Below are 26,044 nucleotides of genomic sequence, written 5' to 3'. Positions count from 1 at the left end.
GTCAGAGAGGAATAGGAAGTACATTAACGATTAAATACATCTAATACTGTGTTTTGTCTTTGATATAATGAATAAAAGTACATCTAGGTCATCCCTCCTGCAATATTGTGATTGGCTGGTTAAACCATAAGTATAAGTTCGTAGAAACCTTGGCAGAGGTGCTAAAAGGTACACAAGCTTCACGCTAAGAACTATTTCCACTGCGATACTCATCCGTACTGCGACATACCAGATTTATTACTCAAACTGAAGCAAGACTGCTCAGCTACTTCAAAGGATATATATCCTTTTCCCCAGGATCATATCAGTTTTATTAAGCTGTAAAAACTAACACAAACTTTTGTTCCAACCATATATATATCTCTTTCACAAACAATGCTAAATTTGATATCATGAATCCACATCTCTTGTCGATCTTTCTGCTGCTTATTTTTGTATATGAGCGCAACCATAAATTAACATTTTTATGCTTCTGTTTTATGGCTTTTTGGGTTGTTTAATGCTGAAAGCTATAGTTAGCGATTTTGTAGGCAATTAATTGACAATAGATGATTATTTTACTAACAATTATGAAGGCCTATAAGCCATAGTACTAATTTTTTTGCAAAGAAGGCCTTGTAAGGTGTCATTGTCCAAATGGTTACCCATTTAAAACTGGCAAAGCTCAATATTGCCTAACTTCTGTGATCTAGCAAGAGCCAGTGTGTTAAAATGACTATAACTGTATCACATTTTTTATAAACGTAATGTATTTATCAAAAAATTCCAGGCTGAAGATTAGTCCACATATGCTTCATACTAATGCATATTTAAATATATATGAAAAAAAAAAAAATTTTGAATACAAAAGTTAGACATTCTATTGAATGCAATGTATCAACTTTTAGAACACTATTAAATGTCAAATTTTTTTAATCTATAAAAACGTTAATTTATGTTTATGTTGAAATACAAAATTAATGAGTAGAAATGGTTTAAAAAGGAAAAGAAAAAAGAAACAGCACTAGTATCAACAAGAATTGTGAATTTTTTAATGCTATTTTTGCATTCACCCACCTCAATATTAAATTCTAAATTCACCCACCTCAATATTAAATTCTAAATAACGTTAAAAAAAAATTTTTTTTAAATTGCATGTGCGTAAATAGAATGTGTGCAAATGAACTTTTCACAGGAACATAAAAAGGAAAATAAAAATAAAAACAAACACATGCAAATGTTATGGTTCAGTGGAGAATAAAATTATTTTCACAATACAACTGCATAAAAAATATTGAGTTGAAACAGAAAAAAAAAAAAAAATGGTTAATATTAACTTCAGGGGAACAATAAAAAAGGCTCAGTACTTTCCAGCGTATTGCTTTAAAAATATTTAATGCGTTTGGACAAAAAAAAAAAATTAATAAAAAATAAATTACAGCATTTTCAATCAAACATGCAAAATGATACAAAAACAGCTCGCCATGTTTGATCTTAATATGTACAATATAAATTAAATGGTGCAAAATAAAAGAGAAAATTAGTGTCTGCAATGTCAGAAGGAAAATAACTTGTTATTGTTCCCCCCTCCCTTTTATTTTACAAAATATAAAAAAAAAAAAAAACTCAAACAGAATTTTTTCTTTAGATTGCAAGGATTATTTCCCTTGTAACATATTACAGATTTATTTCCCCTTCTGTCTTGCAACATCTATTTACATTGACCATGTTAAAAAAAGGGAAAAAAGAACATGACAAAATGTTTTGGGTTTTTTTTTTAAGCAATTTTGTGTACGCAACAACTTACTATTTTTGTATCACCAAAATGATTTTATACAATAAGTCCTCGATTTGGGTTTAGCATCATTTTTTAGGATTCCCCTAACGTTAATATTACCCCAAAATGTTAAAATAGACTTCAAATTTTCAAAGTATTTCCTAAACTAATTGTAGTAGGCTGCTGATGTTGCTCCCTCGCCAATCAACAATGAACAACACTGGATGTGCATTTCATTTTCCTCAACTTCTCTTTATCCATGAAAAAAGAGGCGTCTAAATTTGCTTAGCAGAGAGGTGGATCTTTGGGACGCAGTAGTGTCTTGTCCAAGCTCTTTACCAAATTGCGCAAATGGTTGGTAGCCAGTCTTCAAGTTGTCACACCTAACCATGTGGCTCTCACTCAAGATGTGTAAACATGTATGTGTGTGCAGACATACATGCATACAGACCTATGAATATATATATCAATTCATATACAAAAAATATACATAGCAAATAAAAGCGTGTTGAGTCAGAAACAATAACAATCTATTTTTCCATAAAAATACACATACACCACTGAATTTTTTTGTCGTTAACTCAATCTTATTTAGACAATTTTGAGGAACATCTATTTGACATTCTTTAAGTATTGACAGAAAAGTTTAATTTTATACAAGAGATAAAACATCAACCGCTATCTTTGACTATTATCTTTTTGGAGTTCTTGTCCAGAATTCCCCCTATATTAAAAACAAAAATAAAGAAAAATCTATCTGATTTACATACCCATGATGAAAAAAAAATATTTTAAAAAATCACATAAAATTAAAACTACAGGAGCAAGTTAACTAAGAAAAAAAAAATTTTTTTTTTTTTTAAATTGAATTTTATAAATAACTGAGGAGAGACTGTTTTTCCTGCCATTTAGAAAACAAATTTAAAAATGAAGAAAGTTAAGAATAATTAATACTTGCAAGATTTGTGTTGTAATGTCTACAAGTTCCCATCAATTGCTAAAAAATTATTTTTTTATTCAAAAATCAAACTACTTGATCAATTTATATGATTTTTGGAATATGATATTTTCCTTGCGTCACAAGTATGTACATCATACAGATTTTTATTTTTGTTTTTTAATATACAGGAATTCCGGACATGAACCTAAATATTTATTTTGTATCAAATTTAAAAAAGCCTTTGTTGATATATCCGAAACATTCAGTTTAATCAGATATCCTGCTGGATTGACAGACTGAGAATAGGCTCATGGTGTTACCTCAAATAATGGTGACAGAAAGGCACTCCTAGTCAAGCCAACTTGCAATGGTCCCCTAGTGTGGTATGACATTGAAAGACCCAGACAATAGTGGGTTCAATCACTTCACACATCTTAGTAAACAATAACCAGTATGCCAAACAAATTGCTTAAAGTAAAAATTCAAATAAAATATTATGGTTCATGTCCAACATTCACCCATATCAAAACCAAAAATAAAAGAAAAATCTGTACAATGTACATATCCATGATGAAACAAATATATCATATTCTAAAACCTAAAAATTTATCAAGGAGTTTTATTTTTTTATATATTTGTCCCACCATTTTGAAAATCAACAAAGGGAGATAATTCAATAATTCAAACTTGCAAAATGTATGCTGTAATGCCTACAAATTCCCATAAATCACTTTAAAATGATTTTCTTTATAAACCTAACACTACTTGATCAATTTATGCTATTTTTAGAATATGATATTTTCATTTCATCATAGGATTAGTGAATCTCTCGACAAAGGCTTCCTTTCTAGGGTAATTGCTCTTAACATGTCAAAGGCCTTCGATAAGGTATGGCATAAAGGCCTACTTCACAAGATTTCCAGCTACGGTATAACTGGAAATGTTTTCTCAATTATTAAATCATTTCTCTTTATAGGCTCATAAGAGTAGGAGTTGATGGCAGAAATCAGAGGCCCAGTGTATTAATGCTGGAGTCAGGGGTCCATCCTGGGCCCAACTCTCTTCTTAATCTACATCAATGATCTCTCAACACACATACTTAAATCATTCGTTGAAATTTATACTGAGGACACAACCATCTATGGCAACACATCAAAGGCTCTAAATGAATAATTCTCTATGATTCTCTCTCCTCAGATCTTGAGCATGTGGTACAGTGGGGGAAGAGGTGGCTGGTTAATTTTAATGCATCTAAAACTAAGCTCCTATCTTTACATCATCAACGCTCTGATCCCCATCTAGAATCAATTGAAATGGATGGCTCTCGTCTTGGGAAGGCTCCATGTTTTGACAAGCTTCTGGGATTGACCTTTACTCCTGATCTGAAATGGAACATGTACATCAAGTCTGTTGCCAACGTCGCTGGAAAAATGGTAGGATCCTTCTACCACTCCAGAAGATATCTCACTGCTGATGCAATTCTCTATTTATATAAAAGCCAAGTATGTCCAAGGATGGAGTACTGCTGCCACATATGGGCAGGAGCTGCTAAAAACAGCCTATCCTGCCTTGACAGAGTACAAAATAGACTTTGTGGCTTAGTGGAGGATGCCCCTTTTCTCTTCCCTGCAACTTCTCCCCCACAGAAGAGACATTGTGAGCCTGTATTTGTTTTATCTTATTTCCATGGCAAGTGCTCATCTGAGCTCCAATCTCTGGTCCCCACCTCGCCAATCTTTCACGATAAACACCAGTCTAGCTGAAACTACTGTCAATAATTTTTCCCACTCTTTAGCTGTGCCAAAACCAAAATGTAGAATTCATGAACAAAGCTTCTTTCTTAGAAGTGCACGCCTGTGGAACTCTCTTCCATTTGCCTGTTTCCCACCTGACTACAACTTGGATGTCTTCAAGTCCAACATAAACAAATTCCTGATAAACCGTCACCTTAATGATTACTACGATACTATCCCATTGATTACTGTACATGCAATAACCCTTATCCCCGAGTGGCTTCCGGGCCTTGATAAGTGGTAACTACCATGTTAAAAAAAAAAAAAAAGGTACATATAAAGATTTTTCTTTAATTTTTTTTTAATTTAGAAGAATTCTGGACAAAAACCATCATTAATTTTTCAATTTGATTTTGAATTAAGTTATTTGTAACCATGTGTTTAGATAAAAAAAAAATATTCCACTTAAATTGTTAATTTTTAAAGGTGTGTTATATTGCTTTTACACATTTTTTTTCTAATTTTGTATAAATTTTTAGCTAGTATTTTTATAATTTAACTTAAAAAAAATCAGTTGTCAAATGCTTCTTGTTTACATATACCAAGAAAAAATAATACTACTGAGTTGGACGAATTACCTCCCTTTAATTTAGCAGACGCATGCTGGTAACATTGGAGGTTGTGCTAACTGGTGTTTCGCTATTGTAGTAAAATCCACCAGCCAAAAAATTGATAACTACAGACGATTTTTGTCAATTTCTACAATAAACAATGTTATCTACCTAATTGTAATGTCGCACTTAAATATTTCTGGAATATTACATAAAACATGTATTTCCATGATTCAACGAAAAAATGATTTTGCCAGGTTTGTTTTGTCACATGTGGCATAAAGACAAAGGAAAATAAATCATAATTTGAATTGGCCTAAGCTTCTGAGTTTTCAAAAATGAATTACCTCCCCTGTTAATATGCGCACTCTTCAGTTATTAGGCAAGCTAAAATTTGTTTAAATTTCTTTGAAAACTATTTTCTTTAATAATTAATTTTCTACCTTATCATTTTTCATAATTTTTTTTAATATTTTCATTACTGCAACATGACAATTCAGTAGATACCATTGGTTTCACTTGAACCTCGATATTTCAATTTTCAAATTTCACTACAATAATGAAGAACCAACCAACCAAAGAACAGAAGAGAATAATCAACATATATAGATATTTCATTGAAATTTTTAACAGATCATGATACGAGAAATACAAAATCATTGCTTGGTGGAATGCCATATTTGATTAGCATTAGAATGGTGTAGTAAAATGAAATGAGGAAAAATATCAATGGTGTATGCATCCATATATGAAACACAACAATTCAACTTTTTGATATTTCCAAAAATAATTGAATGAAATTCCAAAAGAATTTAATCACCAAAGTTGCACAAACGTAAATCTGGGATTTGATGAATTAGTGAAACACGATTGTTATTCAATCATAAAAAAGGAAACTTTTTTATTAGAGCGAAATTCAAAAATCAAAATCTTGAATTTCAAGTAAAACCAATGGTATCTACTTAATTGTCATGTCACAGTGATGAGCATTTTCAAAAATTACGAAAAATTATAAGGTATAAAATTAATTATTAGTGAAAATAATAATCGAAGACAATTATCGAAAATTGAGTTTTGCTAAAAAAATAAAAAAGAAACTGGAGAGTTCAAATTGTAACAAGGAAGATAAACATTTTCTGAAAACTTTGAAAATCTTAGGTCAATTTAGCAAAACTCAATTTTCACTAATTGTCTGTGAAAACTTTTCATTAATAATTAATTTTCTACCTTATCGTTTTGTTTTGTTTTTTTTTGTAATTTTTGGATATGTTCATTACTGCAACATGACAATTAAGTAGATATCATTCGTTTTACTTGAAATTCAGTATTTTTATTTTTGCTATTAAAACAAAGAGAAGCCAAAAAAGATTATTCTAGAAAATAAGGTATAAATCTGAAAGGTATTGAAATATTTAAAAAATATGATGTAACCATGTAACCAGGTATTTCAGCATTTAAAAAATATGATGTAACCATGTTATCAAAATATTGTTTTGTTTGACAAATCAATTTTCATTTATTATTGCTGTGTTATTGACAATATAATAATGTACTTAATCACAATTTCTTTTTAGTTACTTAATTTGGCCCTGAAGGCTACTAATATGAAGCTCTTTTAAATAATCGCCTAAAAATAATCAGTAAAGAGAATGACTCATTTTAAATTGAACAATATAATAGAAGTTATCTATGTTAAATTTTTAAAAAATATGCAAACAAATAAATAAAAAAAACTTCACTGCATCCCAGATACATTGGGTAGGTACAGCTAGTTTATATACATTTTAACGTCCAACATTGGTTCTTTTGGTAAACAAATGAGTTGGCAAAGGCAAATAATGTTATTAAACAATTCACAATCATCTATGGGGCTGAATCCATAGAAAATCAACAAAAAGGAAAATGAGACCTGAACTGGATTCAAAATTGCATTTAAGAATATGAAAATTCTAAAACCAGATTGGAATTATTTGAATATAATTTTGAATTTAAATAGCCATAGAATTGATGGGAAAGTAGTTATGATGACATTGGCTTCAAGTTGCCATTGTTCTTAGATGCAGACTGAACTCTGATTAAAGTTTCAATTTTATTTTTTTTAGACTTTGTTCCTATTTGCCTATAGAAAAAAGTAGTTTTGTATTTTAAAATACGGTCAGAAATACATTCAATTGTTTACTTAATATATGTATATATATATTTAGTGTGAGGTATTTGAGGACAAGTCATTTTTACAGTAGCAACAATATCATTTGACTTTATAGTTTCTGTATTTTAGAATTATCAATATATCAATAGAAATCGCAATAATTACACGTGATAAAAAAAGAGACTGGCCATTGTGATTATAAAGGCTGAATATAGTAATTTAGAAATACAAGCATTTTCAAAAGTGCCTAGATCTTTCATTTACAAAGTTTGCAATGAGTAAAAGGTCATTTCACATCAGAAAAGGTCAAGGAAAATTAATTAAAACTAATACATTTTTGAACAAATTTAAAGTTTTATGATCACGTGACCTTTAACATTTCGTTAACTCCCAAGATCTCAATCTTTTGAACTAAGCAATTTAAAAAAAAAAAAAGAAAAAAAAGGAGGGTCATCTTCATAACTTTAAAATTCTCCATCGAATAATAATCAACGTGAACAAGAACTACATGATCTTGGCATAGAAATGAATCATAAGCTGTTATCGAAGCTGTTAAGATATTAATGAATAAAATTACAAAAATAAAATAAAATAAATAATAATTTACTTTCATTCTTAAAAAGGTTTTTAAGTAAAATGGCATCATTTGTTTCTAATAGTCATTTTTGCCTATGTATAACTCAGTCCTCAAATACATTATGCACTCATATATATATATGAAATTAATTGATGATTTGAAAAAAAAAAAAATTCAGAATTTTAAACTAATTTACCAAAAAGTTTCACAAAGCTTCAACAATTCTCGTGATTATCTCCCCTTGAACTAAGTGGACCTCTTCAAAATTGAAAAGAAATCATTTGTCCTGGTAGTCTAAAATGCTGAAGTTCCAAATATGTTTGTTTATTAAATTGCAAAACAAAAAATTGTTATATTCCGGATCCAGTTTACATATATATAAATTTTTTTATTTTTTTTCATCTATTTACTTATGTATGTGTGTTAGTTGTGTGTGTATATACACACACACACACATACCTATATATGTGTGTGTGTGTATGCGTAATTGTATGTATATACATGTGCATATATTTATTTTATCTTTCTTTTCATTTGGTGTCCTTTAATAACTCCTGTTGAGAATTTATTCTTAAGAAATAACTTATACATTTCAGTTGACCCCTTTCTTACTTTTTGGCATCTTTTAACGTCATCTTGTCTGGGTCATTTTGACTTTGGCTTTTCTACTTTAAAATTAATTCAATCACCTTTCAATTTTTTTTTCTTCACACATTTTTCTTAATTAAGCCTCGCCCCGACAATCAAGTTTCACATTTCTTCCATGTCTTTTTTTTACGCACATTTTATCTTTCTTTTAATAATATTATTGGAATTCATTCTCGTTTCCTTGTACCTATTTGTGAATTATTCCATGGATTTCTGCCTTTTGGATTACTTTGGATCATATTCCAATTACGCGATTCCCTTGGAATTTACTTGTGCGAATGGAAGTTTAACTAACTTTGGATTCTGCATTTTACCATCATTGGATACTTTACCCTTCACCACACTATCCATTCACATGAAATTACTTCTTTTTTTTTTTTTCTTTTTTATTCACCCTATTCCCTCTGCTTCATTTTTTGTTATCAAGTAAGATCTATGACTTACTTGTAGTTTCAAATACTTTTGCAAGCAAAATCCGATCCCACATTTTGCTAAATCCTACCCTCTGATGAGAAGGAAAGTATTTCTTCGAAACTCTGCGGATTAAGGACTATCCACTTATTTAGTGTTTCCTTTTTAAAATTAAATATGTTTTTAACTCTTTTTCAAAGTGTTTTTTAACATGTTTTATTAACTACTTGTTCTTATATATATATATATATATATATTACAGAAAATACGAACAACAGTGATCCTGTCATTTCAAATCCAAACCAAGGGGACCTATAATTAGTCTCCTTTACAGAGTTCTCCTCAGCCTTTGTTTATACCCGTTTCACTGGAAAATGGTGATTTGAAAGAAAAAAATTTTTTTTTTTTTTTTTTTTTTTTTTTTTAACATGTTCAGGACGCAAATATCAGCAGAATTTGGAAGTAGAATTGCCAAATTAGTACAAATAAAAATAATAAAAATAAAGCAAAAGATAAAGCAAAAGATCAAAATATCAAAACGTCACAGAACATACAAACCGCCATTTTCTGGAAGAGCATACATAAACAAAGGCTTAAGAGAGTCTGGTAAAGGAGACCAATTATAAGTATCCACTGGATTTAAAATTGACCGTATTAATGTTGTTTTGTAACCTATATAAAAATAAATATCTTTATTTTTTTTTTTTTTTTTATCTAATTCTAACATGTTTGTGAATCATACCTCACATAAAAGCCATATTTAAGCTGAAGGCAACATCAATGAATGATACAAAAAAATATACATTTTAATCTCATCCTCTAGTTTTTAAGTAAAAAAAATATTACAATTTCTTTCTATAAGTCATTTTTACATAAGTATAAATCTGTCCTCAAATGTTACTCACTCTCAAAACACATACAATTAAGTTACGATAGTTCTCACATTATTTTAATCTTATTTTAAGTGTTAACAAAAGGGACATCATTTAAATTAAAGTTGTCCTTTTAAGTGAGAACATAAGTCGTTACAAAGTTCTTTAAACTGAACAATTGAAACAATTAAAAACTGAAGCTTCATGCCTTAAACTTGCTGTTCACATTACTAGAAAAGAAAACCAGCCATTTCATCATTAAAGTTGTGTAATGTTGTGCTTCATATATTTTTTTTTAATTTGTCAGAAATTAAATTGATATTGTTCTGAAAGAGCACATAAAAATTGGTCATCAGTTCTGAAAAGGAAATTCAATATAAAATGAAAAAAAAAAAAAAAAAAAAAAAAAAAAAAAAATTTGAAATCAAACATTTTTTTTTAAATCTTTCAAATTTAACATTTTTCATTCAATACATTTTTTTAAATTTGTTCTGAACAATATATTTAAGATGAGAGATATCTGGATTATAACAGTTTACAATAAATTAGTAAAAAACTAAAAATTTTCAAGATTTAAAACAAAATGGGAAAATAACAAAAAGAAATTTACAGAGTCACATTAATTTTGTCAAATAATTCCATTTCGATAGCGCCCCCCCCCCTCCTTTTCAACCAAAAACTAAAACACTCATAAATATCAACATTTGAGTTGGTAAATTTTTATTGCATTTTCAACATTTGAGACAATTTCCTTTGAAGATATTTAATATTTTAACCGAATCTCTTAAAATATAATTTTAAAAAGAAAATGGGATACCAATCAATGAGTAAATAATTTTGTCAGTTTTTATAAATATTTTACTACATTTTACATTAATGTTTTTATGAAACCTTCAATAAACAGTTAAATCCAATGTATTTTTAACTAGGAAAGGAGAGCCTCACTGAACAGTTGCAAATATTTCTTTTCTCCCCTGATGAAGAGATTTTATTTTTGAAAATTCAAGATGTCAACACCTTTCATCCTGTACAACACATTAAACTGGTACATAAATGTAATATAATTGAAAATTATTGAAAATTCTTTCTAATGTAGTCATTATTCTTTTATATACTAACTCATGTCCACAATGTTTCCTATGAACCGCATTGATATGGCCTTCGAACAACTCTTTTCACACTATGCACAATACTTCAAGCAAACTCCAACATCCTTCTCTATTTTTAACTACTTTTAGTTTAAACAGGTCAACAATATATAAAAAGTATCGATACTGAATAACTCATTTTAATAAACATGTGCATACAATAAGAACAGCCATCCCAGGTTAAAATTAATTCAGCAAAATAAAACAGCTGTGAGACACTTTTATATTCCCTTATGAAGATTAAAATAAAGAAATAAGTGATACAAAACCTTTTTTCTAGGATCCTTATTCAATTTGAATGAAATCTATTACATCATTTTGATTCTAAAAAAGAATCTTGCTTAATTGGTGGCTAATGATTACACATTTCACATTCTATGCAAATCTTAAATATCTGATTTGTCAAATAAGAGATTGGGCTCATATTATGTTCTCTAAAAGCCCTTTAAAATATTTCCAAATTGAAAATCAGGGAATATGGTTCAAATTCTACAATAATTGTAGGTATCTAAATTTTCACTAAGGGCTTATATTCTCTTTACCTCATTTGAATAAAACTAAATCTAGCCCCATCACTATTTCTTACACCTAGCAGCTGTGTTGCAAAATTCATAACTATATGTTAATTAGTTTAAGAGTGAATCCTATACATGTAAATATATTTAACGCTATATAAATAGAGATTGCACGAGCTGTATGTATTCATTGCACAAGAGTCTTTATTTTTTGTTTCATTTTATGCAGCTTGTTTCACTAAATTGTTTTTTTTTTAAATAAAATTTTGAAAGATAAATTTAATCATTACAGTATCATTTGATTATTAAATTATTAATTGAACTAAATTATTATAAAATTATAATCAATCCTTTCCTAAGGTAATGATTTAATCTATTTGTAAAAGGATTTGATGTAAATAGCTTCCAAGTTTCAATCTATTAAATAAATGAGGATTTTTTTTAAAGTTCTAGTTCAAATGAATGCGTCCAATTTTCTTTTTAAAGGGTCACAAATTCATTTTTTTTTTTATTAACAAAAATGTAAATGGCTAATGCAATGCATTGTGATAAATTTACTTTTGAATGATTGTTGCATTATAACAGGTATAAAAAAAATTGCATCTTAAGTAAAAACACCATTATGTAATTACGTGTCATGTCAAAATTTATTAAAATTTCCAAAATATGATAGATCTGTAAAGAATCATTTTTTTTTTTTTTACAAGAAAAAAAAAACAAAAAACATTGTTAATATCATATACCATTTATCTGCCATCTATAATTTGAAATAGTAGAAGTTAAATGAAAACAAGGAGGCTAAGTTAGTTTCTCAAAGAATTTACTGTAATAGTGGAAACCAATAAAACAGCATTATTCTATAAATTTCATTTTTGCTTGTAATTATTTTCTTTTCTACTTAATAATTTTTCGTAATTTTTACTAATTTCAACATGACACATAATTCCGTGATAGTGTTTATATTCAAAATGCATTTTTTTATGTCCAATTATAATGCACAAACATCTCATTTTGTAATAAAATATTTTTAAATACAATTTTTAAAAACTTAAACTATTGTATTCTTTATATCAATATTTAATAGTAAATAAAAAAAGAAATTCAATGTGAAATTATCAAAGTTACGTTGACACAAGAAACACACACACGTGAAATTGCCTCATAATCGATCCACCGACTTAGTCGGATTTGGACCTTAGAATTCACCCTCATCCATTCATTCACAAAATTATCAATAACTAATTATCAATAATTACATTTTTCTGTAATTTCACAGGAAATTACAACTACCCAAAGGAGAAAATGTAACATTCTTGGATTTTTGATAAAAATTCTGGTTGTGTCCCCAGGGGGTCAAAAATGGCCAAAAATAGCACTTTCCGGGACATAAAATCTTTTCCGGCCATTAGATTTTGCTGAAAATTACCCAAAAGTAAGACCACATGGAAAGCTCGAGCCCCAGGGTGTTTTAGGGCCAATTTTTATTTTTCTCTTAAAATTCACACTGGTGTCTAAATAGGGGTTTTAAATAGTACCGAATTAAAAAAAATTAAGACATCATTTGTCATGAAACAGTGTCATTTGGTTGTTTTAGCCCAATATTTTACATCAGGTCAGGGGTTTAAATGAGCAAAATAGGTAACAGTTCTACGACTGATTTTGGCTAACAGGCCAATGGAAGTAACTCTTGTAGACTCGATTTTACAAATAATGATTATATATTTGTAGATTGAACTTTAATACATGTGATTGGTTGTATGCTTGTGTACTGCAAGCCTGGCCCACGAGGGAATTTTTTAAATCTTCTCACTGATGAGTCGAACAACTTTCCGGTTGGTATAAGGATCCTTTTGTTGGGTGATTTCAATTTAGATCAGCTTTTTGCAAACAATGTGGCATTAATAGAATCCCTTAATATATCTCAATTTCTTAAGGGCTCAAATTACACCACTCAAATAGAAGGTAGTATATTGAACTTAATTCTTGATACAAAACTTCTTCACCACACTGTTGCTTCTCAGCTGATTTAGTGATCATTGTGTTTTGTACTTGAATGCGTGATTACTTTATATTTGTTTTGATTCATTTATTTGATATTGATAAAATAACAAAAATAACAAATGTGAACCCCCATCCCCCCCCCAAAAAAAAAAAAATTTAACATCCAGAATTAAAAAATAAATAAATAAATAAATACACCTTCTACAGAAGCAATACCTTGTCGTGGTTATAGGACTTTTACTAAAGTTGCTTCATTACCTTTTATTCAAAAACATGACAAAGGCATCAGTCTGGGGACCATATAGTTTTTGGCTTGTTTCATTAATATAGATATCATGGTGTGAAAAAAAAAAAAAACACTATTAAATTTGCTACATACTCGTGTTGATCTTTATCTTTTTATAATAAGCTTCAAAACGGCTATGATCACTAAAAGTGTCATTGACTAAAGACTAAACATGGACAAGAGCAAGTTTTATTACACTATGTTTCAAAGATATCCAAGGAATTATTTGTATGTGACAATGTAAATGTTAAACAAAGCAAACTTATTTAACAATGAACCCTAACTGCTGGGAAAAGAAGCCACATTACTCCCTTCACAACAAATCGAACAAGATCAACAGCTTTTTAAAACATTTTAAATGTTATCCTTACAATATAAATTTGAATCGAAAACATTCTTTTACACCAATAGGTCATCACTTACAAAAGCCAAAAGCCACTTGAGGATAAAAGTTAATGAAATTGTCAGTTGGATGATGAAGAATATTATGAGAAGATTGGAAACAATTGATATAATTGTCAGAATTTAGTTACGGCTACACACGTATTTGTTCACATTGGAATTGAAGACAACCATGTTGCAGTCAGCAAGAAAGCAGTTCCATGTTACTATGTTCCAAAGATGGATAATTCTTAGAAAGAAACTCTGCTCATGGAATTCCCTTTTAGTTTTAGGTAAATATAAGAAAAGTTCTTTTTAAGAACTTGTATAACTAAAAAGATTCTTGTGAACATTCCGAGGATAATTGAATTTTAACATATTCTAGGTCCCATGACCAGTTGGGTTGACATTTGAGATATACACACACACACACACACACACACACACACACATATACATAGTAGCAAAGATACCCATGCTTCATGCAGGACTTTGACCATAACCTCGAAAAATAGTGTGCACCATCCCTAGATCATCATATCAGGTTTGGTCATGATCGGTCCACTAGTGTGAAGAGAATTGTACACACAGGCACACATGAACGCTACTACTTTATATATATATATATAAGTGGTAGACAGATGTTTGTTTAAATAGACATTCGGACAGGTTATTTGCGGGCATCGCTTCCGTGGTCGAGTGGGAGAACTGCCGACTCTCAACACGACGGTTTTAGGTTCAATCCTTGGCTTGGGAGAGGTGCTAATCTAGCGGCACAGAACTGTATGTTGATGACATATATATATATATATATATATATATATATATATATTATATATATATATATATATATAATATGAATGATTGTTCTAAATTTGTTAAAAACAAAAAAAAAAATATTCATACAACTACTTTTAAAAGACATTTTCATTTATTTTGAAAATAGGTAAAAACAATTGTATGAATAAAAATGTTTTTTAAATAAATTCAAAACATTTAACATTTATTAAATTATATTTTAAGCTCTAGTAATGTATACACTATTGAGCTATTTGTGTGAATTTAAAGATGTGTACATCTCATTAGATTTGGTTTAATTTTCATGTTACATAATGGCATGTATATTTTTATTTAAACCGAGACATTAGTTTGATACCGTCAGTTCCAAGGAAACACTGAAAACTCAGCCTGCAGGATTAAAGATACTGAATGTAACTGATTCTTTAATTCATGTTTTAATAGGTTAAACATATGCTATAGCACAAGTAATTGACCACTATGGTCATGTCATTTCTCCTATAATATATATATATATATATATATATATATATATATATATATATATATATATATATATATATGCTTCCTTTCAGTTTCAAGATACAATGGATATCTTCTGTAAGGGTGTATATGCAGGAAGGAGGTTATAATGAAACAAAGGTTGTGTAATCTCCAACCACACTTCTCTTGAACTGACATTACTCGAGTCCAGTGTTAAGAAGTACATAATTGGAAACACTGCCAGTATAAGCAGAGGAATTGCACAACCAAGGTTTGCTTTTTCTTCTTTGGCTCTTGTTTTCTTTCTTTTTGACCACTAATTTACACATAATTGAAGGAAGAAAGAAAAATGTAAAAAAAAAAAATTATTAAAAGGTAAAGTAATGTGAAATTGATTTCTAATGACAAGTTCAAATGGATTTTCTATGAAACTTTTAAAGATTAACATATACTGCCTAATTGTAACACCAACACATGCACACAATTTCACAAAAATGTTCTGATCAGCAGATTCGAAACTGCAGAAAGTTGCAGAAAATAAATATTTAATTCTGTCTATCATCAGAAATCACGCTGCCTACATTGCATGGTTCTCTTCATTCCCCTGTCTATTATATTTCCTCATTCATTTGTAATGCTTTTTTTATGTGCAAAAAAAAAAAAAATAGTTTCTGCATATGTGAAGAAAACATAGCACATACCAAAGCAACTTACAAAATAAAGCATTTTTTTTTTTCATAGAAAATGTTATTCTAGTCATCTTCATCCTATAATAGATCAATAATGACAAATATGGGTAAAATGTTTCAATCCAATTTTTATTGGAAAATAATTATCGTCAAAATAAAAATTTGGTCACATGACAACAAAATTTGAATGCGTTAAATAGTTAGATGAAAGAAGTTGGAAAGAGTAATCCTATTTTGATTAATTGGTGAAAAGCTGTCAAATCTTGGACACGAGTGTGGTTCCAGGTAGAAATGCCTCACAACAATTAGAGAAATGCTGAAAAAATGAGACATACACATACCAACTACCCTGCTACCAACTCGCACAGGATTAATCCAATTTTCAAAGAAGGAAACATGTTTGCCATCCAACACCTTGCTTCCTTTACTTTCAAATTTTATCCGGAATTTGGTCTAAAAAGAAAAAATTTTTTAAATAAAAAAAATATAATAAAATTTTTAAATTGTATAAGAATTTTTACAATTCCTTCCTACCACATATTTAGATATGAGTCACATTCACTCGTACCTTTTATTTCATCTATAAGCATCCACTGGTGATGGGAGCTTTCACCTAAATTTTTGAGTTCAATAAACCAATATCAAACATAAAAAAATCTATTTTGATTCAACTTCTGTCAAATAAAATGGCTTTTCACCCAGAATTATTTGAAAATTGCCTCTATGGTACCAGCTTTCAAGAACTCTGAATAAAAGAACTGACCCACAAAATTATCGCCCCCTCCCCCAAAAGAGTCTCCTCTTACTCTTCATTAATTAATCTCATGATAGCCCGCCACCTCAAAAAGATTAAACTTCTTTCTGATCAACAACTCCTGCGAATATCCTAACAGTTTTCTTTGAAAATGTATACCATATACTGGATAAGGTAGATGAAGCTATAGCAATAGTGTTAAATATATCCAAACCCTTTGACAAGATCTGTCATGAAGATCATCAAGGAAATTTGTATGGTATTATTGGACGAGTATTTAATATAATCAGATCCTATTTAGCTATAAAAAATAAAAAAATAAAAAAAATCTAGGTCATCCTACATGACCAGACATCTAAACAACATGATATAAATGCGAGTGTGCCCAAGGGATAAATTCTTGGACCTTTATTATTCCTGATTTTCCTTAACGACATCCCTGATACAATTGCGACCGACATGAATATATTTGCGAATTACACCAACTTCTATTCTCAACATGAAGGCAAATTGAACATACACATATTCTAAGTAATGGCTGAATCCTTAAAAAATGAACTCCAGTTTAGAGGAATGGAGTCAAAAATGAATGGTTACATTTAATGCTACTAAGACAAAATTGCTTTCCTTTAACAATTATAAGAAACCTTAACTATCAATTGCCATGGTTGTATCTAAAGAATCAAACATGCAAACATGAATAAGAATACATAGCAGATACTGCCAAGTTTGCTGCAAAGAAGGTGGGCTTCTTCTACTGGGATAGAAAACTTCTCACACCTACTAGTATCTCTCCACAAAGCTACCATTTGTTCATGCATGGAGTACTGTTGTCATATCTTGGCTGGTGCACCAATCACTAGTCTCTCTCCCTCCTAGACAGAGTCCAAAAAAGAGTCTTGGTACTTCTACACTTTAGGATCCGTTGTCCCAGGAGTTTTGCTCGACAACGCCTGGCGAATAACGGAAATCATCGGATTATAACAAATGAGCAAAAAGAGATGTGAACTAGCAGATGGTAAAAATTGGAAGAAAAAAAAAAAAAAAAGAAAAGGAAAGAGTTTAACAGGAAAAGAAAAGGCAGAATATCATTGCGCTTCTTCAAGCAAAAAAAGGAAAAGGAAAATGAATCATTCCAGGCTGGAAATAATTTGTAAATCTCTAGAATCCGTCCTCATATTTTGTCAGGAAAACCAGCTGCTGGCAATGGAGAGAATGTGTACAACATGTCATCGAAAGTGCATAGTGAAAAAAAAAACGGAGCGTAACCGACAATTTCGGTTGAAGATGTAGTAATGGCCACTGCAGACACTTGACCTCCCATGATACCTTTTTCGAGAGGTCCCATCTCCACCTACTTACAATCATACGCTTTTATTTATTTATGGGCATACGAAATGATTACACACAAAAACCCACAGCAAGAGTGCGATATTAGGTCGGATCACTCTCTCACTGATTGGAAAAACTTCTTGAGGAATATTTGCCAAAACTATTTCCTCGGCAGTTCGAAGGTCCAGGACACACAGTGGAAGCTGACGAGTGTTTTTAATAGATGGAAACATAATGTCAGGAGGGTCGTCAAACCACTTTGGGTCTTCGGAGGATATGATCCTGCTGAGAAGGCGGGTTTTCTGGTCAGTCCCAGACCGTAAATCAGAAACCCTCCTTCCGTTAATTAAAAAATACATACTGGTGGGGACCATGATAGTTTCCGATTACTGAAAAGCATACTGCAAAGTAGGACCCGAAGGTACAAACATCTTACAATTAACCACAGCCTTAATTTTATGGACTAGGGCTACCACAAATTATGTGGAGGAAGGAGGTGAAACGAAAAAAATAAAAGAGTATAGAACCAACCGTGATCTGCTTGACAATTATTTCAGTGAATTTATGTGGAGACAAAAATTTGGAAAGAATCCTTTTGTCTCTACCAAAGCATATAGCAGCAAGCTACTCGGTTCAGGAATTTCCTCCTCCTATATTCTCTAACCTTTCTCAGTCTACTTTGCTGCCATCGTCGGCTGCTTTATCTCAACCAGTAGAAAATACTATCCTTAAGGAAATAGCCTATTCTCGGGAAACCACACATTGCCCAAAAAAATATAAGCCAAAGCCTAAGCCTAATCCACAATAAATGACAGACACTAACAACAAATCTTCAAGAAAAAAAAAAGTACACCTATTTCAGTGGAACAAAAAAATATTTATATACTCCGAAACCAAAAAAAATGTGCAAATACATTTTCATTAATGAATACAATACCAAAATAACTTTCCCTAAATGAACAAAAAAAATATATTTGTCCATTAATTCAAAGAAAAATCTTTTCTTACCCCCCACAAAAAAAAAAAAAAAAAACCACTGTTGCCATAAAAAAATAAAACAGTAAAATTTATGAAATTATTACGGTAGTTTTTTTTTTTATTTCATTTTCTTCCTGCTTTTTATTTTTCTTGTTTTTAAATTTTTTTTGACTTCCGTTCACGTTATAATCCAGCAGTTTCCGTCGTTTGCCGTACATTGCCAAGCGAGACTCACAGAAAAACAGGCACTAAAGTACAGAAGTACCAGAGTCTCTAACCTAATAGGTTCCACACTGTCTAACATGCTCCAGTACCTATCCCATTGCAGCAATGTTGCATCCCTATCTTTGTTTTATAAATACTTTAACAGAGTGTGCACCAACGAGCTTGTTACACTTGTGCCCCCCCAACATAACTACCACCAACAAATCCAAGCAGCAAAATCACACTCCTTCACTGTAGAGGTTCTCAGATGACAGAAGGCTTTCTACTATAATAGCTTCTTTTATCGAATCAGTTGCTTCTGATATTCCATTTCTCAGACTGTACTGACATGCAGAAATACAAAATGTAATGTGAATAAGCACGTCACTGCACAACTCCCCACTCATGATGATGCCTCTAGTAAATCTCGCTCCTAATTCACACTAGCCCTTTATATTTCAGTGGTGGTGTGCCTTGTTTGATGTGAATTGGGGGGGAAGTGACATTATTCAATACCAACTGATAAAATCAGTAGCAGTATATTACATTTTAGTTTCATCAACTGTACCAACATATAGTTATTTAAATCAAATGTGAAAATCATAAATATGGCCCCTATCATAGTAGCCTCTTACACTTCATTGGCAATATGCCTTGTTTGGGGCGAGTTAAAGTAAAAAAAAAAAAAAAAAAAAAAAAAACAATATGGGAGAGGATCAAACTAAATGTATTAATATCCCGTTTTTGACATCGGCTCTCACCATACCCTCTTCCCTGCCCCTCTTTATTTTTTGAAAAACCTCATAATATGAATACATTGTTTAATCCCAGGTAAAGGAGAACTAGTATAATATCTATTTAAAAAAAAAAAAAATGGTTATTTTACCGTTTTATCTTTGTTATTAATTTCCTGCACAATTCCTTTATACCAAATATCATTGGATTTTTTGCCTAACACTTTTGAGCCAACATGAATATCAAACCTGCAAGAAGAAAGAACAAAATTATAAAAATAATGTTTGTATTTGTAAAAGTAATTTCATGCTCAAAATCTAACCCTTAACATTTTACAAAATCAGGCAATAATTACAAAAGTTATACCTTTTTTCTTTTAGAAATCTTGAGATAAAAATATGTAACACTGTTGCATGCTCCAGGTAATACCAATTCACCTTGCTTACAGGCTAAGGGTTAGGTGGGGGTGTTTGACGCAAGGTTTTAAAAATTCATCATTTTCTCCAAAGTCTGGAATATGTTTTTATGGCTGATATGGTAGACAAAAAAGTCATTTTCCAGCCAAATAAAATTAACATTATTGCGCTGATGTCTGCTCCAACATCTATGAAGATATCATCAGTAAACCACATGTTTTATGTTAAAGTGACAAGACCACCTTGTAACTGATAAAAATTAATTTGAAAGATGGAAAGGCATAGCTGATAATAAAGAAAAAGAGAAAAAAAAGAGATTCAGAAGAGAAAATAAAAAAATGAGAAAGACAATAAAAGGAAGGGAGTAATCTCCAAACGATAAAGGAGGAAATGCTAATCTCAATGAGATGGTGATTAGAATTTGGGTTCCATAAAAAAAAAAAAAATCATTGTGTTTGGCAAACAAAGAGAGGATTTGCTTGCTGAGCATCAAAGAGTACACACCTCAGCTTTGTGCACTGAGCACCAGAGCAATAGTTCCAGTGACAAGTGTCTGGTTACATTTCGAAAAGTCCATCACTAGATGAAGAGAAAAGTGTAGCCACAGGGAATTAGGGTTAGGCTTTGCATTTAGGGATTGAAGATGATCTTGTTACACTAATTGGTCCTGTGAAGTAGGATTGGGAAAACAGACCATTCCACCATGCCCATGTGTTTATGCCCCGACCGGGGTATCGTTTTATAAATAAAATGTACAGAATATATAATTTATGCAAAATATTTAGGAAATCTTATTGTGTTCATTTAAAGACAATCTTGGATCTTATTTTCTTCTACATAGATAAAATACATGGCCCTGTCGGTGGGGCATTAGAATACACTGACTGCCCCCATGCAGAGGGTAAAAGCCCCTCAATGGGGGTCCTGGATATGACCTTAAACTATATTCGATGGTGAGGCCCCAGCTTGCGGGCTCTGGGGAGTGTGGAGACACCCTTTAATTGCCATTGCTCCCAGGTCCACTCTGACCCGGAGAGGTAGTACCTGTTAGAGTCCCAACTATGGGTTAAATAGAAACTAACTTGCAAAAAACAAATATATTCTATTAAAAAAATAATCTTCAAAATCACCGGATTCGGCATTAAATAACCTGAAAAGGGTTGATATGCCGTAAAACAAAAACAACCAACCAACCAACCAACATAAAATACATTACTATTCAACTTTTTGCTAACTCCTCTTTTTTTTTTTTTTTTTTTTTTTTTTTTTTAATGAACATATTTTTAAAGGTATTTCAGCATATTTATAGAAAATTACTGCAGATTACTTGGAAACTGTTTCTGGAAATTTTCAATGGAATATTCTGGTTCCTTACACAAAAAAATATATTTATTTTATTCTTTAATCTTGTATTTTAACAAGATAACATTTTTACTAAAAAGGTAGTATTAAAAATGTGACCAAACTTACATTTTTCTGTCTTCTTCTGATAACTGTTTGCCGAGCAAAGTGTTTTGACCCTAAAAGTAAAAGTGAAAATAAAAGGTTCAATAATTTTAATCAAAATGTTTCAAATTATAAATAACTCAATTTATAAATAAAAAAACACAGCAGAAAAAACTACTTACTAATAATAGATAATATTTTAATTTAATAAGTTAATGTTTAGTAATTATATTTAAATACTAGTGCCTCATGCTGTTAAAAATGACAGAGTATTTTTTATTATTTATTCCCTAAAAAGCAACAGAAATAACTATATCTAAAGGAATTCAATTTACTCTCGTTTTTAAAGATGGTTACTCACCAAAACAAAAATCAAAAGTACATTTGTTAGGGAAATTAAGCAAATGACAATTTTCTGTTTAAAAAAACCTGCTGCATCAATTAGCAAGACAGAACAAATACTTTTTTTTTTTTAATTTTAAGCTATCGATTACAAAAGTCATGAGTTCAATCAGATAATCTTATATATTACAATAGAAAAATGCGAGCATGAAAAGTTATATGGTTAAGCTTAAACATGGAAAAGTAAAGGACTAGTTGTTAAACTGGACAAGATATTCTAGTAAAAAATACAATAAATTTATATCTTAAAATATTTCAGCATCAGGAACTGATTATGTAATGTTATAAATTGAATTTGAAAAAAAATTCTTAATGCTGCAATATTTTAAGTTATAAATTTATATATTTTACTAAAATATATTGTTTTCTTTTCCAGTTTTAACAACTAGTCCTTTACTTTTCATGCTCGCATTTTTCTATTGTAATCCATGATTTTTCCAGGTTTCCAATAATTTCACTTATTCTTAGTTTAATTTCAGTCTTATTTTTTTGCCTCCATAAACACACATGTAATAATAATGCACGGCATTCGTCTGCTTTCAATAAAATACCCCCAATTATTTCCCTTTCATACTTTCATTTTGTCTGTTTCAAGAGTTACTTGTCTTTTTACGACAGTAGTCGCTGGAGCGACGATGTTGCTATGGAAACCAATCATAAAAAGCGTCGCTCACCTCCTTACATATTTTTACAATTTTGAACACCAGGAAATTCATCATAACTTGTTTTACTGAACGAAAATTGTAAATTTTTTTTCACAATATGATCTATAAACTTTAATAATTGTTTGAAATTTGGTCGAAAAATGAGTGAGTGGTGAAGCTTTAAAGCAGTTTTAAATGACTAAAACGGCCACTTAACCATATATTCAAACACTACCGTGGTTGAATGATATATAAAAAATACAGACTCCTCAATGAACAATTACAGTAAATTTCTGAGATAGAAACAGAAAAGATGATTTAAAACAACCTTAAGACCCTTAGCATGAATATTGCGGGTTGGGAGAGAGTAGCTTTGAAACGATAGATCTGCTGGAGCTTATATATATATTATTTAATTGGAATTCATTATCAAGATGAGTATTATTTATTTATTGCGGACTATTATCCTCATCTTTCTTAGATGTTGTTTCACAACGTTTCGGCCAACTATTCCTTTGGCCTTCATCAGGTGGTAACCGCGGCGGGATAAGAACTCCGAATCTCCTAACTGCATTCTCAGCAATCACTGCCATCCATAGTTGTTGTCGTCTTACCACGTTTTGGCCAAGTAAGCCTCTGGCCAGCTTTGGGTAGGATTGAAACGGCTATCTTCAGGCAATTCTCACTTGGAACCATAGAGATTCGACGTCTCTATCCACTGCGCCACAGATAGATGCGTGCATAGAGACGTTGAATCTCTACGGTTCCAGGTAAGAATTGTCTGCAGATAGCAGTTTCAATCCTACCCAAAGCCAGCCAGAGGCTTACTTTGCCAAAACCTGGTGAGACGATAACAACTATGGATGGCAGTAATTGCTGAGAATGCAGTTAGATTTGTTGCGGTTATCACCTGACGAAGACCAGAGGAATAGCTGGCGCATGTCTATGATGAATGCATACTATTTGATGCAAGGTGACTAGAATACTTTTCAGGTGAATTCTCATGAAGTAAGCATAAAACAATGATGATGATTCTCTACAGAGAAATGAAAAAAGTAATTAACTTGTGAATCTAATTTAATATATAGACTAGGACATGCAGTTGACACATATTTGGCCACTACAACGACTACTTGCTCTTTCTACAACCAGCAGCAAAGGACGCTACTCTGTTCACAAATTGTTTACAATAGCAAATAAGATTCTTATTTTCTTTGTGAAGAACTTGTTACTTTTCTTGATTTTATCTTAAACCCAAATTCTCATTAGATTATAATAAACTGAAATTAACAAGATCTACACAAATATTTACAACTACTACTACTAGCCCTTTGTAGATTGGTGATGACATCTATATAGATGTCATTTCAAAATGATTACTGTTAACCAAATTATGCAGATAAAAATCTGAATAAAATGTACCTGTGAAGGAATTTGTTTGTTTAAAGCTTCTGTAAGTGCTGCCCGTAATGAATCCATACTTGGAGTAACGTTTGATGAACTGCAAAAGAAAAACAAATGTTCTTTTCCAATTAACGCTGAGGAGACACTGATAAAAGAAAAATGTATTAAACTTAAATTAAAAATTATTTCAAGTTCCGAAGTTTAATAATTTGAAAGGTCTGCATAAAATAAACTTGGATTCTATTTTAAATTTGTTAGTGATAATGACAAACAGCACTTAATACAGAATGACGCACTACAAAAATGTCACTCATGGAATCACAAAAAAAAAAAAAATCCACAATCCTTTCTGTAATGCAATCATATTTGGTATGGCTTTATTTGTTTCTGTCCAAGGATGCAATTGAAAACAAGTCACTATACCAAGATCAATCAATTTTACAAAGAATCTATTGGTAATATTAATTTCATATTACAAAAAATTACATAAAAATGAAAAAAAAAAAATAAAATGTCAGCATACGGTCCAGAGATGGGAGAAAGAGCCGACCGAGAGTCCTTATCTGTGGTCATACACTCACATAAAATAATTTTCTTGGTACAATTTGATTTGATGAAAATGCAAAAATATAATAAAATATTAAAACAAAAAAATATTTTTGTCCTAACTTACACAGATGATCGTTGCTGCCTGTTGATGAGATCTGGTTCAAATGTTGTCTCTATAAACTCAACATCATCATCATCACTTATCTCAACCGTTTCAATATTATCAGAACCTTTTCTTTCAGTATCCCTGAAAAAGAAATTGGAAAAAGGTTTTATTTTATGTTAAAAAGAAAAAAATTAATTCAATATCTGAAAACTTTTTGATCAACGAATCAAACAGTTCACAAGATGACATAGCTGATCCTCCAAAATGATTTCTACAAAATTTAATAAAATTTGAATGTTACTTTACAAAGATTAAAATTAAGATATAATGATACTAAACCTTATGCCTAGAAGGTTTGTTCCAAATTTTATCACAATCCCTTACATGATTTTAATTTTAGAGAAAAAAAAATTTCTAAAATTTAAGATATTTTAAGAAATTGCAATTTAGGGAATCTTCCATAATTGGTATCTTAGACTGGATCAAATTAAAATCAAAACTGAAAAATTCGAATTTTCAAATAGTTGGTTGTGACCATATTATGACTCATAAAAACTCTTTAAAATACACAAAAGAAACAAATTTTTGAAATATTTATTAATTGACGTCTCATACCTATTGTTAAAATTTCACAAAAACAAAGGTATCTGAATTTGCACAAAGGTCTTCCATCCCTCTTTTACTTCCTTTGCATAAAACTAAATTAAACTAAATATAGACCATGTCACCCACCCTTATATCTAGCAGTTATATTCTAAAATTTATAATGATCAGTTAATTAGTTTAGGAGTGAATCATATATATACAAATATAATAAACATAAATATGCCTAACTTTGTATAAAGATTATGATAGCCGTAGGCATATTTAGGGTCCCGACTCAGATCCAGCATTCTTGATCACCACTCTAGAATTGCATTACATTTTGAGATTAATGAAGAACATGTTTTCATCATCACCAAGTAAAATCCAGTGTTTATGAATTTCATATATACATCTTAATAAATTTGGATGAATCATCTGCACCAAATAATGCAGTCTACATTTGTAAATAATTTTCAACTGATAATTTTATG

The 26,044-nt window shown here is 30.5% G+C and overlaps 1 protein-coding gene across 10 annotated transcripts in view; it reads right to left on the bottom strand.

Annotated features, from left to right (window-relative positions):
- LOC145293007 (histone-lysine N-methyltransferase SETDB1-B-like) overlaps window positions 1-26,044 on the bottom strand; it is a 166,276-nt gene that overhangs the window by 117,741 nt on the left and 22,491 nt on the right. For 6 of the 10 annotated variants that reach the window (XM_080139265.1, XM_080139270.1, XM_080139269.1 and 3 more), the window contains exons 4-8: window positions 24,987-25,109; window positions 24,332-24,410; window positions 21,888-21,937; window positions 20,153-20,249; window positions 16,334-16,451 (exon numbers count right to left, since the gene is read on the bottom strand). In XM_080139265.1, the coding sequence (XP_079995391.1) occupies window positions 16,334-16,451; window positions 20,153-20,249; window positions 21,888-21,937; window positions 24,332-24,410; window positions 24,987-25,109 (467 nt within the window). The remainder of the gene's footprint in view (window positions 1-16,333; window positions 16,452-20,152; window positions 20,250-21,887; window positions 21,938-24,331; window positions 24,411-24,986; window positions 25,110-26,044) is intronic. The other 4 variants (XM_080139266.1, XM_080139273.1, XM_080139275.1 and 1 more) reach the window with 1 other exon arrangement.

This window comes from Euprymna scolopes, chromosome 14, assembly GCF_053919585.1.
Source record: "Euprymna scolopes isolate OS-2025 chromosome 14, ASM5391958v1, whole genome shotgun sequence".
In the NCBI taxonomy this organism is placed as follows: domain Eukaryota; kingdom Metazoa; phylum Mollusca; class Cephalopoda; order Sepiida; family Sepiolidae; genus Euprymna; species Euprymna scolopes.
This window is presented reverse-complemented; position numbering and strand designations above follow the sequence as displayed.